Source organism: Sitophilus oryzae, unplaced genomic scaffold (assembly GCF_002938485.1).
Source record: "Sitophilus oryzae breed Bouriz unplaced genomic scaffold, Soryzae_2.0 scaffold_41_pilon_pilon, whole genome shotgun sequence".
In the NCBI taxonomy this organism is placed as follows: Eukaryota; Metazoa; Arthropoda; class Insecta; order Coleoptera; family Curculionidae; genus Sitophilus; species Sitophilus oryzae.
Genome location: NW_022146996.1, coordinates 33,304 through 52,916, shown reverse-complemented (window position 1 = coordinate 52,916; position 19,613 = coordinate 33,304). Strand labels below are relative to the sequence as shown.

At 32.9% G+C, this 19,613-nt stretch overlaps 1 protein-coding gene across 1 annotated transcript; it reads right to left on the bottom strand.

Annotated features, from left to right (window-relative positions):
- Positions 1-2,903: 2,903 nt before the first annotated feature.
- LOC115885682 lies at positions 2,904-7,618 on the bottom strand. The gene is made up of 4 exons (XM_030904666.1): positions 6,703-7,618; positions 6,557-6,661; positions 3,764-6,208; positions 2,904-3,016 (listed from the first exon to the last, which is right to left on the bottom strand). Exons 1-4 carry the CDS (start codon positions 7,616-7,618, stop codon positions 2,904-2,906), a joined length of 3,579 nt encoding a protein of 1,192 aa, XP_030760526.1.
- Positions 7,619-19,613: the final 11,995 nt, after the last annotated feature.

The window sequence follows — 19,613 nt, the reverse complement described above, 5'->3', positions numbered from 1 at the left end:
AGTTAAAAGGTTATATCTATCACAATAATTTGTTACGGGTTCATTTTCTCATTAGATTATTTTCTTCATTTTGACAATAACTTAGTCCTTGTAGCATTTTCATTTTCCAAATGCTACTTTGTTTTATTATAGACGGTATTTTATTATTGTATCGATATTCTTTTTACATTTCTACAACGCTTAAATTTCGGAACGCTCTCTATCGAAAATATTGGATCGTACCCTTGTGTATCGACAAGACGGGAAACGTCAAAATCGTCACCTCGGATTTGGCCGTTACCGAGGTCACTGTGCCATTTTGAGGTAAATTAATACCTTCGTAAAATTTTCGAGTTTTTTAAAAGGTGAGGTTAACTAATACCGTGCATTTCTTTTTAGGTTTTTCCACAGATTTTTCTACAGATTTTGCATTTTTCTAGACGTTTTTCTACAGTTTTTCTACACTTGTGTCTAGAAGTTTTTTCGCCAAGTTTTTCTTCGAGATTTTCAATCACCGAGTTAATCAGTAGCAGCCTGTTCAGTTAGATTTCAGCCCTGCACCCCTCTGAGGAAAAGTTAGATGCTGTGATGGTTTTGTATTATTAAGAAGATCCTTTTTTTTAGTATAATTTGGTATACAAGGCCAGTATATTTTTTATAGTAAACTAAAATTTTATTAATTTGATTTTAAATAATCATTAGTGTGTTAAGAAATTAACTATTCTTAACATTTTACATTTAACTGGTTAAGTACTTGTCTTCAGCATTACATTAACCCTTAATTTATAAAATTTAACGTTCTGTTACATTTTATTATTTTTTTAACACTTTAAGTATTTGCCTTCAGCATTGCTTAAATTTACTTGTATTTGATTATTAAAATAATCATGTTATATTGATTGATTATTCAGATTTAACATCTATTTATGTTAACCTTTTATATCATTACGATCTTTGACCTGTAAGGGCAATCTTGGGTACAGATTTTAAACTTTTTCCCTTAACTATATACAAACAAAAAGGTTCATGAATCTTCGAAATAAGTCAAATAAAATTTAAATATTTATTATTCGAATATAACCAAGACCGTCTCTAAAAGTATTTTTTTTATATTATAATTGTTTGAATAATATTTGAAAAGACATAATTTGATTTTAAACAAGTTTTAAGATAGAGTCTCTTAAACATATTTCTTGTATATTAATGTACATAACTGTTGTGCCGAATAGGTACCGAATATTTCTAACAAGTAATAAATCTTTTTTTTTGGGGTATTTGAATTGTTTCATTGGTTGATCCAGTTTCTCAAAATATTTAATAGCTATACTAATTTTAGTTTCTATTCAATTAATACACTTGTACAAATTTTCTTATTTCAGTTTGTACTATCCTTTGTAAAGTATCAGCATCTTTTTGAAATAAGTGGCGACCTTTGGTATGCAGTGTAAGATATAGGGGGGTATCATATTTTTAGTGCAGAAGCAAAAGCTTGTTCCCACTGCCTCCGATATAAGAGTAGCCGTTCGCAATATTTTGACTTAAATTTTCAATAAAAGGAAAGTTTTTGTCACAAAGAAAGTGGCGCCCAACGTGGGGCCCGATGGATACCTGGCTGTCACCCAGGAGGCTCGGGTTCGATTCCCGGTACCGGAACCATTCTCCCCCTCCAAGAAAAAATAGACATTGATAAATGGCTATTTCCCAGATATGTACAAAATTACAAGAATATTTACATACTTAAAAAAATACGAAGATTCTTAAGCTTGTTAAGATATTCTTACTGGGATAGCTACGTGTATCACTCGTCCTTACGGAAGACAAAATCGGTGGGTCACAATCAGGAAGGTCTCAAAATCGATGAAGGTCAAAATCGGAAGACATAAGCTGAGAAATCCTAGGCTCAGAATATTACGACACAAACACATAACTTAGTAAATTAAAAATTGTTTAATGACACTCAGATCAACAGTGGTCGGCAATCCAATTTACTAAGAGTCCACATACATCAGATCAGGACTACTAAAATTAATAAAAGAAATAGATAAATTAATTATCTCTAACACATAGCATAAGGTTAAGCTTAGACAATGAAATTGCATCATCAAAACAGCTATCATATCCCAAATGTGTTTTTTTTAAATATTTCCCATATAGAGTCAAATCCGAAAAATCCGAGCAGGAAATGTAAAGGTCTCTTCTAGTCAAATTAGAAGGAAAGTAAATTTCAGTTTGAACTGAAAAAGTTCAAAATACTTTCATATAAAAACTATAAAAGTAAAGACACTATTGACTAAACTCAAAGGTCAAAAAAAATAAATCAGAATAGAATAGATGACTTTATCTGACTATCAAAACAAATCAATGATGACTATCAAAACAAATCATATAAACTGTAACTAAATTATAGTCACGCCTAAACTCAAGACAGAAATGTAAATTTCAAGCTATATACACCCTGTATATTTCGGGTACTTTATACCAAAGACTATATGTACTCAAGAGAATCCTTACTCGAGCAGCACAAACTAAATACATAATGTAGTGAATGTTAAAAATGTGGCCAACATATTAACATATCACCAATCTATACAAATATATACTATATGGCGAGTGCAAAACTCGACATCTATATGTCCCAAAATATAAACTAGAAAACATTTTTGGTCCGTTTATAAAAATCCCATGCCATTTATCTAAATACAGAACTATCTGTAGTCTCTAAAAATATCAATCAACATATTGACTGAACTTGAATAAATTTATCTGTACTGTCAAAGACAAAAACTGTGAATGAAAATTGATGCAACTAACATATTGTAATTAACATCAAGAAAGATAAATCAATATCATTAATATAATAAACACCTCAGCATACCCAGTATACATATGCACACAACTATAAGTTTTTACTAAAACAAAATATATTAATCTTCACTCGATAAAGATCTTTGATCATCTTCTATGTGGTTGAAAGGCTTCAAATCTTTAATATGCCAATTACCAGCTTTAGAACCATCAAGATCTTCAAGATTATAGACTAAATTAGATATTTTTTTACGAACTATAGAATGAATATATTTAGGTACTAATTTTGCTGAAAATTTGTCAGCAGCGCTAGACAAAATTTTATTTCTACGCCATACATGGTCTCCTACATTAAAAGAAACATCTCTTTTCCTAAGATTATAAGAACGAGAATTACGCTCATGCGCTAAATGAAGATTACTACGAACTTGAATAAAAATATCTTTAAAATTTTGAAGATTAGCCGCGTAACGGTTACGATCACCTGGAACTATCTCTAGGTCTTCGTGAGGAACTTCACTACGATAAAACTGTCCCGAAAGAGGTGGATGTCTACCAAAATTTAAAAATGCTGGTGTAAAATGGGTTACTTTTTTTACATTTGAGGCAATTTTTTACATTTTTTGCAGTATTTATGGCTTGCTGTATCTTGCTAATTTCTTTATCCCAATTTTCATGTTTATCTATATAACTCCGAACTGCGGTTCCTACAGTCCTATTGTTTCTTTCTACAAAGTTACAATGCGGTGAATATATAGGATTAAATCGAATATTAATATCAAAATTTTTACATAAATTCTTAAATGTTTTCATGAAAATTGAGTTCTATTATCACAAATGATAGTTTGTGAGCAACCATAAACCAAAATAACACGATTCTCCAAGATATCTTCAATAAAATGTGCTTTAGCTGAACGTAATGGAAAAAGAAGAGTATACTTTGAAAACCAATCAGCTATAACTAACAACCATTTATTACCTTTCTTTGACCTAGGTAGAGGTCCTATAAGATCTATAGCTATCACTTGAAATGGTAAATCAACAACTTTCTCTTTACCCATAAGTCCCATTCTAGCAGTGTTAGGAGCTTTTTGAGCACCACAAACCTCGCAGTTTCTAACAAATCTTAAAATATCCTCTCTCATTTTCGGCCAATAGTGCAATTCTTGAACTCTATTCAAAGTTTTAAAGAAACCAAAATGACCACTTGTAGGCGGGCTATGACAAGAATCTATAACTTCATGTCGCTGTGGCTTTGGAACAAGGAATTTCCATTCTGGAAGGTTTTGATTCATAGGAAGACAGTTGGGGGCAAATTTATAAACAAAATCATTCTCGACTTTCCACTGTGGAAAATTCTCTGGTGAGTCAATGATTTTCTGTCTCATTTTATCATACCAAGGATCTATGCGATCTACATCAATCATACAAATTACCCTTTCTTCAGAAATATCAGGAGTGTGTTCTTGAACATCCTCACTGCCAGGAATACGTGACATTGCGTCAGCAATGACATTGGAAACTCCCTTCTTATGAATTATGTCAAAAGTGTGCTGTCTTAAACGCACGCTCCAACGAGCCAATTTCCCAGAAGGATTACTTAAATTATTTAACCATAATAAACTGTGGTTATCTGTAACAACGCTAAAAGGAACTCCTTCAATGTAGCACCTAAATTTCTCTATATTAAAAAGAACTGCTAAGCATTCTTTCTCAACAGTTGAATAATTACGCTCAGTTCGCGATAAAGAGCGACTGGCGTAGGCTATAATCTTATTCTCACCATCAATCTTTTGTAACAAAACTCCACCCAAACCGGTGTCTGAAGCATCTGACTCAATAAAAAATTTCTCTGAAAAATTAGGTTGTGACAAAATCGGAGCTGACAATAGAAGATCTTTAATATGCAAAAATGAATTTTCTGCCTTGGTATTCCACTCTATGGATTGTCCTTTCTTACTTCCTTTAAGAAGATTGTTAATAGGAGACATCAAAGTTGAAAAGTCTTTAATAAAGCGACGATACCATGAGCAGAGTCCAACGAATCTTTTAATCTCAGTAGTAGTTCGAGGTCGTGGATAGTTTGCCATAGCTGATACTTTATCTGGGTCTGTTCTAAGTGAATTTGAGCCAACAACATATCCTAAAAATTTTAAAGTGGTTTTAAAAAAATCACACTTCTTCAAATTTATAGTAAGTCCTGCTTCACGAAGTTTTTCTCTCACTTCAGTGAGGAGTTTTATATGATGATCAAAATCTTCACTTATAACTAAGATATCATCTAGATAAGTGAATATATGGGGCTCAAACTTAGGACCGAAAATAGCATCTACTAAACACTGCTGAGTCTGCGCAGCATTGCGAAGACCGAATGGCATTGTTATGAACTGAAAAAGCCCTCGACCTACTACAGCAAAAGCAGTCTTTTCTTTTGAACGTTCATCAAGAGGAATTTGCCAAAAAGCTTTACGTAAATCAATAGAAGAGATAAATTTAGAATTTCTTAATGAAGTTAAAATTCTTTCAACGTTAGGCAAAGGATAGCAATCATGTTTGGACGGTTCTTTGGACGGTTCTTTCACACCTAACTTTAACATTTCGTCTAATTCGTTATTTAAAATTTTAGCCATATAAGAAGACATAGAAAAAGATCTACGTTTGAAAGGTGGGGCGTCACCAGTATCGATGTTTAAAGTAATTTTATCAGTACGCCCTAACTTATCTTGACTACTAATCTCATCAAAAGAAGCAATAATATTTTCAGCTCGAATTCGCTGTTCAATAGAAAGATCATCTAATGAGTTTAATAAAGGAAACAAATCATTTGAACTAGGCATATCAGTTACACAAAGGTTAGAGTTCTCATGCTCTCTCTGTACATGCCAAGAATCATTCTTAAAATTAACTACTATATTAAAAGTTTTTGCAAAATCACAACCAAATATAAAAGTTTGTGGTAAAGATGGAACTACAAAAGCTTTGATAACATGACAACAGTTGTCAATTGCTACAGGCAAATCTACAATTCCGCTGACAACCTGTTGTTTTAAATCAGCTGTGCATATATAATTGGTATTTGCTGGGTAAATCTTTAAATTCAAATTATTTAAAATGTCCAAACCCTTTGAACCAACTACAGAAGCAGTAGCTCCTGAATCTAATAAAACGGTTAAACCACTTACATCGTACAACTTCACAGAAATATATGGTCTATTATCAAGTGACTTATTTACGAACAAAGGAGAAACTTCATTTCCATCACTACTTTCTGGAATACAACCTTTATTCGAAACCTTACTTTTGCAAACTCTATTCTTCACTAAAGAAGTAACCATAAAATTATGAACTTTATTCAGCCAAGCTGACCAATCTTTATTATTAAAAAACTTCTTAAAAACAGGTGACTTATCTTGAAGGTGATTGTCTTCAAAAAATATTTGAAAATCTTTTACTATAAAAATTTTTAGAGGCCTTATTATGAACTGTGGATCGACCCCTGAAATTCACAGAACCTACTGGTTTTTTGAACATTTAGTACAAGAAGTTGTTTTTACATCAGGCAATCCACATTTAAAACAGAATAATTTTTTAGGAGCAATACAATTCTGAAAAGTATGGTTAGCAAGACCACAATTCCAGCAAACAATAGACCGTTTAGATTTATCAGATTTAATAGAATTATTAGATTTAAAAGAATTATTGTTGTTATTACTATTAAAATTATTTTTATTTTTATTAAACTTATCTTTAGAATTGTACTTCCGATTACTACTTTTAGAACAAGATGGAGATGGCTCGTCTAAACTAGAAATACATTCTTTCGGTCTTTTGTCCTTCTTAGTAAGATAATCAGCCTCCTCAAGACGTCTACATAAATCTGAAAGTTCTGCAACAGTGTTAATATTTGTAAGTGCTAACCTGCTAACAAATTCTGGAAGAAGATTCCTTTTAATTTGTTTAATTTTAGAAGTTTCGAAAGGTGTTCGCGAAAGTCTCGCAAAAAGGCTTCCAGATGAGCAATGAAAACTACCGTTGACTCATTTTTCCGCTGTTTCCTCATTTTGATCTGCTCCCAAATCTCTTCGTCAATATCATCACGCTTTAGTCTAGCTACTAAATCTTCCCAGTTATTAACAGACTTCTTTATACTTCTGTACCAAACAAAAGCATCATTAACAAAAAATTCAGCTGCAGAATTAAAAAGTTCACTAGTTGAGACATTTCTAGCTGAGGCAAGTTCAGTTAATCTTTCTAAAAATGGATATAAACTATTACCGGTACCATCAAATTTAATTTGCCATTCACTAACAGGTTGACTACGCGATGAACAACTTACAATAGGGGTTGGAATGTTTATAACTGGATTTGAAACAAAAGATTCATTAGTATTTGACGTAGATGGAATTTTGTCATAAAGGTCGCCTTCTAATTTCAAACAAGTAGCATTAGTCTCACTAATATAAGTCTTAACCAATGGTAATAATTTAGGGTCTAAAGAAAATAATATAATTCGCTGAACTCTACCTGCAATATGACTCAAACGCGACTTTACTCTAAGAAATGTACTGTCACTTTCTGTACCTTCAAAGTCTTCGACAATTAAATTAACTGAATTTAAACTTTTCTCAATAGCTTCTTGTTCTTTGTTAAAATCTAATTCTATATTTGCTAACTGTATATTATTACCAGGTTTAGATTTTTCACTAGCTAATAATCGACTTAAAATTTTACGTTTGTCTGCAACAGGACGAGTAGTAGCAGACTGACGAATAAACAATTCATAATCCAACTCATAATCTAAAAGATGACTAGGTCTAAAGTTATAAATGTCCATTATGAATGGCTAAATGAAAAGATAAATAAATATTGAGGAAAAAGAAAACAGATCCAATATAACGTTAGCTCCGACTAAAACTACTAACAAGTATTCTCACCCTGTAGGTGCGTATACTTACTCTTTAAAAGTTTGTAGTCAATTCAAACATAAAATTATCAATATCAAAACCTAAATCAAATGTTAAACATTAACATTAAAATCACTTTTCAAAAGATTCTCAATAAATTAGTCTCAAAAAAGTTTAAACACAAAGTAAAAACCAAGTAAAATCAAATTGTATGATGTATACTGTTACTCAAAAAAAATGAAATGTTAGATACAAAAAAAAATCATTAATGAGGTTTTTCTTTCTTACTAAAATGTTCCAAGTTCAATCATATACTGAACAAGAAAACTAAACTATATGTATACCTTGTATAAAATATACAAGTCAATGTATACCTAAGTGCCAAATCAAAATATGTCTATCTTCAGTAAACACGTATAAAAAAATTGAAAATGTTTTCCAAGTTTTCCGAGAGATGCAAGAAGACATCGAACTACATAGACCGAGTGCAACAAAATTGGCATTTATTTATGTGTATCAAGGATTTGTTTTTTTTATTCTTGATATTTTTTTTATTTATATTAATTTTTGATATTTATATCTGTTTATCTGGTTACAATGGCTAATAGAAAGGTTATCGCGAATCGACTTACACTCAGGATGAGCTGATATATTTTCTAAGTATTAGGGGTATCGGAACAGGGAGTGTCCAGGAGATGAGACACTGGCTGTCATTGGCATTCCAAATGGAGAAAAGTCGCGATAGCATCAGATATCCAACGTATCCCTTCACTTTTGATGAAGATGCCAAGGCAGTTAAGGATAAATTGGAATTGATCAGCCCTGAAATTGAATCATTTGAGAACTCTAATACGAGCGCAGCTTATCAAAGTTTACAAACAAAAATTTCTTATATTTTAACTAGCATTGACAACATGGGGACAGAGAACGAGAAAGACAAAGAGACTCGAAAGGGAAATTTGTTAGCATAAACACTGACCTTAATTAGCAAACTAAACAAAAAAGTAGAGGAACACCCGACAGCTCAAGGTTCTAGTCATCCACAACTAGTAAACCCGGATGGTAATTTGGAACCCCACGACACAAATGGTATTCTTAATGCAAGCACATCATCTAGAGTTGGAGGTAGACATGGTGGTGCTGATATTGCTGCGGCTATGAGCTCGATTAAGCCGATATTGCCCAATAAGCGGGATGTTAAATTTTCTGGAGATAAGAAAAGTTTGTCACTGATGGCTTTCTTCGAGAGAGTCGAAGAATTAAGTAAAGCCAGGAATGTTTCAAAGGAAATACTTTTGGAATGTGGGATTGATCTATTTACTGGAAGAGCATATAGATTTTATCAAGAATGTAGGATGGAAGCAAGGACTTGGGATGAATTGGTAGGTGTGTTCAAGGAAGAATACTTGCCTGCAGACTACGAAAACAAATTGTTCGACGAGATCAGGAAAATAACACAAGGTTCAGAGGAGACTATTGGTAGTTATCTGGCTATCATGGTGCAGTATTTTCAGAGGCTTTCTTCTCCTCTTTCGGAAGCAGCGAAATTGAAGATTTTACTAAAAAATATTTCCCCCTTTTACCAAAATCAACTTGGGTTGATAGATATTACAACCATCGCACAATTAAGGACACTTTGTCGAAGACTGGAGGCTAGAAGAGAATCTGTTGAGAATTTTGCAATGCCTACTCGTCGCACTAATGTTTTAGAGCCTGATTTGGCGTACTTAAAGTGGAAGAGCACTTGGCTAATGTCGAAGTAACTCCTAATACCAGTAGAATACCTGTACAAACGAAAGAGGTACTTTGTTATCGATGCCAACAACCGTTAAATTGTTATCGATGCCGTCATCGAGCGATTGGATGTCTCTTACCGGCAAAGATGCACTGTTACAAGTGTAAAAAGGAAGGATACACTGTGAAGACTTGCCCTTCTTGCCGCCAGGGAAACGCCAATCGGCGGACTTAGGTCTTGAGCCTAAGTCTGCCACAGCGTTACCACCTAATAATTTACAAATTTTACTAGGATTTATTTTCGACCATGCTGCTGGTGATGAGAGAACTTAACTTAAAGTTGATATTTTAGGAAATAAAATTTTGGGACTTTTGGACTGTGGAGCTTCCCGGACTTTTATTTCCTTAAATATTTGGAAAATTTAGAGTGATTACTCTCTCTATATTTAGAGAATATTTTTATTATTGTGAGTTATTAATTGTTTCTCATTGGTGACAGCCTCTACTCTCGTAAAAAAAAAAACACTTATTTTTTTTTATTTAAGTAGATTTTCCTTTTCTTTTGTAAGTTACTTCGATTCATATCTTTAAATTTTTATAGTGTAAATTTCACACTTTAAATTTAATATATAGTATTTTTGTTTTACAATCTTTTTATTTATTTAATGGCAATCCATCTATTTTTCACATAAATATTTCGTAATTTAGTCAGAACAACTCTTCTCTGTGGATTATAAATTACGTGGCGCCCTGGGAATTTATTTCCCGTAAGATCTGTAACCCACCCCGTCTCCACTGTATAAAAGCTAGAGGGTATCTACCGAGGAGAAATTTTATAGTGGATTTAGCCGTCTCTGAAACTTTCTGTTTTTATTAAGATTTTTAATTTTTCTTACGCCACAAATTGTTCAATCACAGATAACAATATGGTAAACTGCCAAAGTAAAACAGAATCTCTTTGTTTTATTTTGGCAGTTACCTACTTATTGATAATACAACCTTGTGGTTCCCACACACAGAGGGCGCTTATGGTTTTTATTTGAGAATTTCTTCATATTTTAATATAACAAAATTGATTTTTTCAGTTAAGAAACTAATCTCCCTATCAGGGCTATCAGTGTTTCTTTTTTCAAAAAAACTAAATATGGATGCAGAGTACCCCCTTTTTTAATTTTAATTTTACATTATCACAGAAACATTCTTATAAGACGAACGATTATTCTCGTCAAAAATGAAAATATAAAATTGAAATATGACAAAATTACAAAATTAAATATCTACATATACAAATTGAAATAATCATAATTCTTAACTTACATTACTAATACAAAAAATAAAAAATGTGTCCCTCAAAATACACTTAACTAATGTTTAAGTAAATTTCTTTGAATTGTGCATTGAGGTATGATTTGATTATTGCCTTGTTGTTTTTTCTGTCAATTTGTCTAATTATAGTGGATTATACTGCTCCCCTCACCTTATGATTTTAGTCTAGTTGTTTTAGTTTTCAAATTTAGCTTACCATATTGTTTTCTGTGATTGAACAGTTATTGTGATAGATATAACCTTTTAACTTTTTATAAAAAAAAATAACTTTTTAATTTGTATTGTGATCGTATTTTATAATTTTGACCTCTGTTTGACTATTGGAATTTTCTATTATTCTGATTGTAATTGTTTTAGCTTTCTGGTCCTGATGATGGGAATTGTTTAAGTCCCGAGACATGTCGCCCCCTGCTTTTTTTGAAGCATTAAAATTTAAATCTGTATGGTATGTGGACGTTAGGTGTGGGAGCTCATCCCCAACCAACACAGCCTCGAAGAGCCCCTTACAATACCACCAGCCATGTGGAAATCAAACATGGATCACAGATACAGGCTCTCGTACCTCAAACCACCAATCAGGACATATAACTCGCCATGTAACTGGACGGTAAAACCCTGGAAACGACACAACTTATGCACAAAATGCATTTTAAAAGTTTTAGAACTTACCTCACGATGCTGAGGGTTTACTCAAAAATTAAATTCATGACAGGACAACCTAAACCACGTTTAGAAAATCTGTAAAGAGATAAGGTTGAACCAAAAGAGTAAAAATGTGATGAAGATCAAACTTACCACCAAAATACCCATATATCAAGGATTTGTTTTTTTTATTCTTGATATTTTTTTTATTTATATTAATTTTTGATATTTATATCTGTTTATCTGGTTACAATGGCTAATAGAAAGGTTATCGCGAATCGACTTACACTCAGGATGAGCTGATATATTTTCTAAGTATTAGGGGTATCGGAACAGGGAGTGTCCAGGAGATGAGACACTGGCTGTCATTGGCATTCCAAATGGAGAAAAGTCGCGATAGCATCAGATATCCAACGTATCCCTTCACTTTTGATGAAGATGCCAAGGCAGTTAAGGATAAATTGGAATTGATCAGCCCTGAAATTGAATCATTTGAGAACTCTAAGGTTGAACCAAAAGAGTAAAAATGTGATGAAGATCAAACTTACCACCAAAATACCCATGAAAACTTAAAATTGATTCCTTCCCCAAGTGCCAGGAACCATTAGGACTACATTTCAAAGTTTGAAATTATAAAATGGTTGAAACTTTTTCCGATGACTTCAGATAAATATGGTTGATATTTAAGCCACGAAATCTGAATCAAAAATGGTGACTTCCGATAGTTAAAAAGACGCTCTAGTTCTGCGCCGACAAGTACGATCAACAGAGTATCCGAAAGTAGTCAGAACTAATTCGGTAGGCTGTCTGTTGGGTTGCCAATGGTATCGTTTTATTAAAACGTTACAAGGGGGTAATTTCTCTTGAATTTGGGAAACTCGATTGCTCACAAAAGTGTTCTACTTATATGGTTCACTTTTAAGCCAATGCAAAACAACCATCGAGTCGGGCCATGCAATCGTACTAACATTAATAAGTTTTTCAAAAAGCGAAGTTTTAACGAAATCAATTAACCTGGCCAGAAGTAAGGCTGCACAGAGTTCTAGTCTTAGAATTGAGATTTTTTGAGTGGAGCTACTTTACCTCTAGCGCAGACAAAATTTGTTTTTACAGAGTTATCTGTAAAAAGAAATCTGTCTGTTTTTCAGAATTATCCTGAAATAAATTATTGCACAATAGCCATTCTTACTAGCATCACAAAACCCATGTACTTTCAGGGATAAATATTTTAGAGTGAGAAAATATCGAGGAACTTTGAGAGAGAAAATGCAAGGTAATTCTTGAACGAGTTTATGCCAAGAAGTAGCAATGTTATTGGGAGCAGGATCATCCCAATTTTTAGGCGAAGAGTGAGAGGAACTAACATGCCACAGGGATCGAATATGCTTGCGAGTTATGAAAGAATATTGCGTTTGTTACAGATTTTGTTTGTCAAGGACAACGCTGGTGAATCAAAGAAAAATTAATCTGTAGAGGGATTCCAGTTTAGTCCTAGAACTTTAGAGGAAGAAAGAGAATTTATATTTAAAGAGAGAGAATCCATTTTGCATTCATTTGGGGATAACTGAGAAAGGAAATTTGGGTTATTCGAAGTCCATTTTCTAAGTTCAAAACCGCTAAGCTTAAGTATAGAAATGAGATCGCGTTGAATTTTTATAGCAGGAGAAAGAGAATCGCAACCAGATATAATATCATCGACATACGTGTACATAGAGAGAGAGAGAGGGAGAGAGAGAGAGAGAGAGAGAGAATGCTTCAATCGGTGGCATGCTCCGAATTTGGATAAGAGCCTGATAAATAGCTGTGAGTTCGGCTGTTAAAATGCCAGAGAAATTAGGTAATCTGATTTTTATTAGCAACCGGGCTGTAAAAAGCACAGCCAACACCTTGGTGAGATTTCGAGCCATCTGTGTAAAAACAAATATAGTCACGATTGTGAGATATCGATGTCTGGTTCAGTAATGTAGACGATTGAATTTCTTTATGTATATATTTAAAACTATTACAACTGATTTAACTATTAAAATGAATATAAAATACTGTGCGTTATTGCGATCACGTTCTTCGCTCGATCTCTTGCTCGACAGTGACGCTCCTTAGCGTCGATTCTCTCCCCGATATCCCGACTACCCTCATCAGTGAAAAAATGGGATGGTCCAGGCGTGGTCCCGGGTTGTAGTACGGGGACCCATATACATAAAAGCTTCGGACGCGACATGCCGCCGCCCTTGGAACACTGTAGTTCTTCAGTTTCCAACACATGCTTCACATACGTTAGTATTGGTGATCGTCAATTGGCAAGACACACACTCTCTGCACAGCACGATCAGTAAGTCCAGTTGAGGTGCGCACGGTTACGGTTCTGCACAACCCATCACTGCTATGGTGCACCTGCACCACTCGGCCCAACTTCCAGTACAATGGAGGACAATTGTTGTCGATAATGATAACTATATCGTTGATCTTCATTTGACGCTTTGACGTTTTTTGAAGCCACTTAGATCGCTGTTGTAATTGGCTGAGATAGTCATGGCTCCATCGCTTCCAAAACAGCTGAACGGCCTTTTGAAGCAATTGATACTGCTTCAAGCGATTTTCAGGCAGGTTTGTACAGGTAAAGTGCTTAATGGTTGGCCGATAAGGAAATGGGCAGGAGTGAGAGCGGAAATATCTTGCGGATCGTTTGATAACGGGTACAGAGGTCGTGAGTTTATTATTGCCTCTATCTGGGTGAATATGGTATAAAAATCCTCGAAGGTTAATATTTGTTTGCCTACAATTCGTTTAAAATGGAATTTGGCTTGACGTACAGCAGCCTCCCACAAACCACCACGGTGAGGTGAGTAAGGTGGAATAAAATTCCATTGAATATTATTTTAAGAAACCAATCGAGAATTTCACGTTCGTTGACAATGTTGTTTACAGACGAGTAAAGGTCTCTGATTTCCCGACTAGCCCCGATAAAATTAGCTCCGTTGTCACTGTATAGGTATAACTGTCATAACCAAAAAAAAAACTCAAAATGTACCTAAAGTACCTACCAAACAGGACAGTCTAGCAACTGTCGATAGTAACTGACAACACTGGAGGTTCAGATGATGAAACATAGTGAATGCGATACTAAATAAATAAAATATTGGCATAAAAAACATTGGCGTAGAAACCTGAAGGTAAACTAGACAATAAACGAGATGAGATTTACCCTAACGTACATAAAAATAACCCTAAATGTAAGTTTAACAGCTCGCCCTAGCAGTTATCGATAATCACAGAAACTTGTAAAATTAATTGCAATCAATTAATCAACACAAACAAAATCAAAATGATCAAGTTGTGACCACACAGTATAGTAAAATTATCAAATAGTAATCTCAGCAAGTCGAAAATTTAATGCTTGTCCACCCTGTATAGGGAATATTAAAATAGTGCAATAATATCTATAAAAGTAATACTATTACAAGGCGTAATATAATGAAACCTAAAATCTAAATGACATTGTAACTACTGCATCGACATAAATGTTCTTAATAATCTAACCACTAAATATAGCCTGTACGATATTATTTAAAATGTACGTTACTGTTTAAGACTGAAAATATTTTAGATGTGAATCACACAGCCCCACTTCTAATGACTCTTGACCCTATAACTACGATTTGCCCGGAATTTGTAATTTGCCATTGCAAAACTTCTGGCAATACCAAGAACTGCAGTTGTAGGAAGGGAAATGTAAAATGCATAAAGGCTGTGTACTCCATGTAAAAGTGTCTGCCTAAATTCGGCCTGAATATATTTTTTTTGTAATTAACAATAAAGACTAGCTTAAAAGTTTTTTTGTTAACATATTTTTGATTTCCTCATGTTTAAAAACATATTTTTGTAGGCATGTCGGTTAAAATTCATGTTTTTTTTTAATTTCAACATAAAAAGTTTTCCAAATAAATTTTACTGTACATTTTTGCATTAGCCATGTTCGAAAATGTGTATTTAGACACCTCAGTCACTTTTCTATGTCAAATTCGATTTCTAAAAATATCGAATTTCAAAAAAATCCGCCATCTTAGCCGCCATCTTGAATATCTCACGTCTGGTTCAGATTTCACTCTGGCAACAGGCAGAATCGGTTTCAGCAGTGTCGAATTAGGGGGAAAAGGGTAGTTTCCAAAAAGTAATTGAAATGCTTCTCAAACTTAAAATTTCCGAAAAAGGGACTAGACTAAAATTTACAGCGACCAAAACCAAACCAAACTCTTTTACAATACGGCAATTAATTTAGATAAGTCTTTCTTTTATCGACATAATATTTAATTTAATTTAACCAGCGCAATTGCAATCGTTAAGTAAAAAAAAATATCAATCGGTTAAAAAAAAAAGAATAATCAATCGGTTAAAAAAAATACGAACTGCATTACAGTACAATTGGAACGCATAGCAGAAAATCATTATATTTAAAGTTTGAGTGACAAGTGATTACTTCAAAATATTATGAAAAAAAAGCTGTATAAATCTTAAAAAATCTAATCGAGTTATTTTATTTCAAAAAAAATTACGGTACGTGTTAATACAAAACAAACAAGGGTGTATTTTAAACAAAACACCACATCTACGTATCAAAAAAAATATGAAAAAGATTTCTTACTTTCAAGCTCAAACAACTTACTACAACCCATTATGCAGCAAAGATACTAATGTTGAATCATTGGTAGCACTTTAGTGGGAATTTCACAAATAAAATCAAATATCTGATCAAAAACTGAAAATTCAAATCAGATAGTAAGATTTATAAATACCTATATATACAAATAATCATACCTACGTCTATTTATGTATTACAATGTAATCAATATTTTAATATCCTTAATATCCTTAATAACCCAAGTAAATAATAAAAAATGCACTTTTTATATCAAGAACATCTGTCTAAAAAAGACAGTGATTTCGAGTGACAATTTGGTTATGTAAAATTTAGAGTGATAATTTTGATTATGTAAAAGAAATACATATTCCTTAGTTTACGATGACATCAAAAAAGTTTCAAAGATTGCTGAGTATTTTGGAAAAAACTGATTTTTTGAAAATCAATTTTATTTTTTCCTGTCGATACTTTTTAAAAAATCAAAAAACTAATTGCACATTTTCATAGCCACCTTATTAGGGCTATCTGATGGTATTTATAGATTTTCAAATTAGCTTATAAATTTTGAGATACAGAGGCGAACTTAATTTTTCAAAATACGGACCTGCATTTTTTATTTCAGATTTTGAAAGAACTCGGTTTCCTGAGTACAATGGTATGTGACACTTAATATTTTTTTGTTTAAACATTTGAACGTTACAATATTGGTAAGCTTTCAAACTTAACAATGACGTGGTATAAAACATTGAATAGGGAAAATCAAATGCAATAAAATAATATAAAATAATTAATATAAATATAATATAAACAATCAAATAATTTTCCCGGAAGATGGATTGGAAATGGTAGAGCAGTATAATGTCCAGCGAAGTTCCTGGACCTATCGCCAAGGGGCTACATTATTTGACGTAATTTGTAAAAGTAAGGTCAATTCACCTCAACATTTACAATAAAGAGTACAAAACGCAATCGAAAGTATAAGAAGAAAGTTCAAAGAACTATAAATAAAATTGAGCGAAAAATAAATTTGTGCAATAGGGAGAGTGGTAACCCTTTCGAACATGTAGAACATTAGAAACTAGCTTGTAGAAGTTTATTTATAATAACTACGATTAATATTATGCATATTTTTACATCGCACACTGAGATTTCAAATTCACAATAAAACAAGTTAAAAATAATATCTTTAAATTTCTGACGTGGATATTATTTATTTGAATCTTCCAATTGGCTCGATTTTCCTTATTCAATATTAATTAGCGCTGATCAATATTGTTGCGATGAATATAATCAGATTAAATAATTTAAGAAGCCAGAGTCGGACTTAAAATTATATTAAATAATAATTAAATAGTATTGTTGCTGTTAAGGTATCCAAAACTAGAAAAAGTATAAAGTGTGGCATATCGTTATATTCAGGAGACCGGGTTCTTTCAAAATCTGTATAAAAAATGCAGGTCCGTATTTAAAAAAATTAAGTTGGTCTCTGTATCTCACAAATTATCAGCTAATTTGAAAATCTAAAAATACTATCAGATAGCCCTAATAAAGTGGCTATGAGAATGTGTAATTAGTTTTTTGATTTTCTAAAAAGTAACGACAGGAAAAAATAAAATTGATTTTCAAAAAAATCAGTTTTTTCCAAAAAACTGAGCAATTCTTGAGATTTTTAAAAAAAATTTGATGGCATCTTGGTGAACATCCCAATACGCAACTTTGCCCCAATTTAACCATGTTCGTATCTATTACGGTTACCGAGATACCAATGCTCGTACCTCGAATTTGTAGCACCCTGTTATATTCTTCAATTTATATAATTACATAATAGCTGTTAGTAAGAAATTTCACTTCAAATATGCACACATAGTGCACACACAATTTTTTTAATTAGAGGGTTCTTTAAAATTGTGCTTGATTTTTTAGGGGTCCGCGAACTGAAAAAGGTTCTGTGGTCTATTCTGTCCCGTTGGGTGTTCCAAAATTCATCACGTAAAAATAAGATTTTTCATATCAACATACATCCGATTCTGCTTTGTGTCGTATCGACAGGGAGTTAAAGTATTAATGTTTTTTCGATTTATTATATCTTTTTTATTAAAATGATTTAATAGGTAAACTCGGTTTTTCACGATCCTGCTGAATTGGCGATGTGGATTCTTGGGATTAGAGTGATGATGATGCTGGTTCTCACGGACATAGTCATACTAAGGGCTGGCAAAGGTTAGTCTTGGGTCGAGATTACCGTATGTAAGAAGAGTACAATGCGTTTATAATGTACTGAACAAAGAGAGGACAGTAAACACGTTGCCAAACGTATGAAATAAACTGAGAAACTGTGCACATCGCTAAGAGACGTGGAAGGGGATATAGCCGATTTGTCACAGTTGACCGGTCGACCCAATCAATACCTCTGTCAGTACTTAAAGTTGGAAAGGTGTACGTCATGCGTTCAGCTTCACGATTTTATTACGTCTCGTGATACTCAATTTGTTTATTTATTATCGAGTCCTTGTAATTTTCCCTATAGCTTGAATTTTTTTAAGTGCAAGCTAGAAACACTTGCATTTTTGGTAAAAATAAGTGGAATTGAGTGGGTGTTCGATAGTGGTCGCGCTATTAAAACTCAAATTCGATTCAAAAATCGATATCGCGAAATCTATTAGCAATAATAGATTGTAGTTTTTTCAAGAACTTTGTTAATATTTTTGCTGTATTTTCTTTCTAGACAGTATGTGAAAATCTTTATCAATAAAAAAAATTACACGGTTGCTGAAAATTGCTATGCTCTAAAAGTAAATGGATGGATCGTTTACAATTTTTGAATGGAAAAAACAACCTTATCGAATTTTTCTTATGTAAACATATTGTAAAAAATCCGATCTTGAAAATAAAAAAAAGTTTCAATATTTAGATATTGAAACTTTTGAGTGGTTCTTTAGTTATGGCCTGTTATGTGTTAAAAAGTTAAGTTTTTAAATTATCGCGATTACTGACGTTTTCTCGTTATAAAAAAAATGACACCCTAACGATATCCTTATAATTCCATTTCAGATGCTCAGAAACATGCCTAATGATTTTATCTAGTTATCTCTTATACTTAGGGAAAGGCGTACCGGCAACGCCGCAATAGCACACTGTTGCATTTCTCTCACTCCGACTTAATAAAATCCCTATGCGATTTACTTCCACACAAGTAAATGCCGACCCAAAAATAACAGTTGCCAGCACGGTATAACTTATTTGGCGTTTTTTACAAGAGATAAAATATGTAGTAAATACTAGAGGCACTATTTTTCGAAAAAAAATGTCGTCGGTGGAGTTGGAAAATATTTATACTAAAGTTTACGTAAGAGTGGGGGTAGTTTTCACCCTTACCGTACTTTTTCTTTTTTTTTGTGAAAGTCAAATGGTAAAGCACTTAGCAAAACAGTATTAAATAAAAAATGTATTTATTTTTTTAAAGTTTGATGCCCTCTAGAGGCCAAATGAAGCACTTTTGTATAGATGTAAATTGGGACCAGTGAACTTATTTTGATTTCAAAAATATGTAGTATTTCTATGTTCACGGAATATTGGGACGTCCTTAT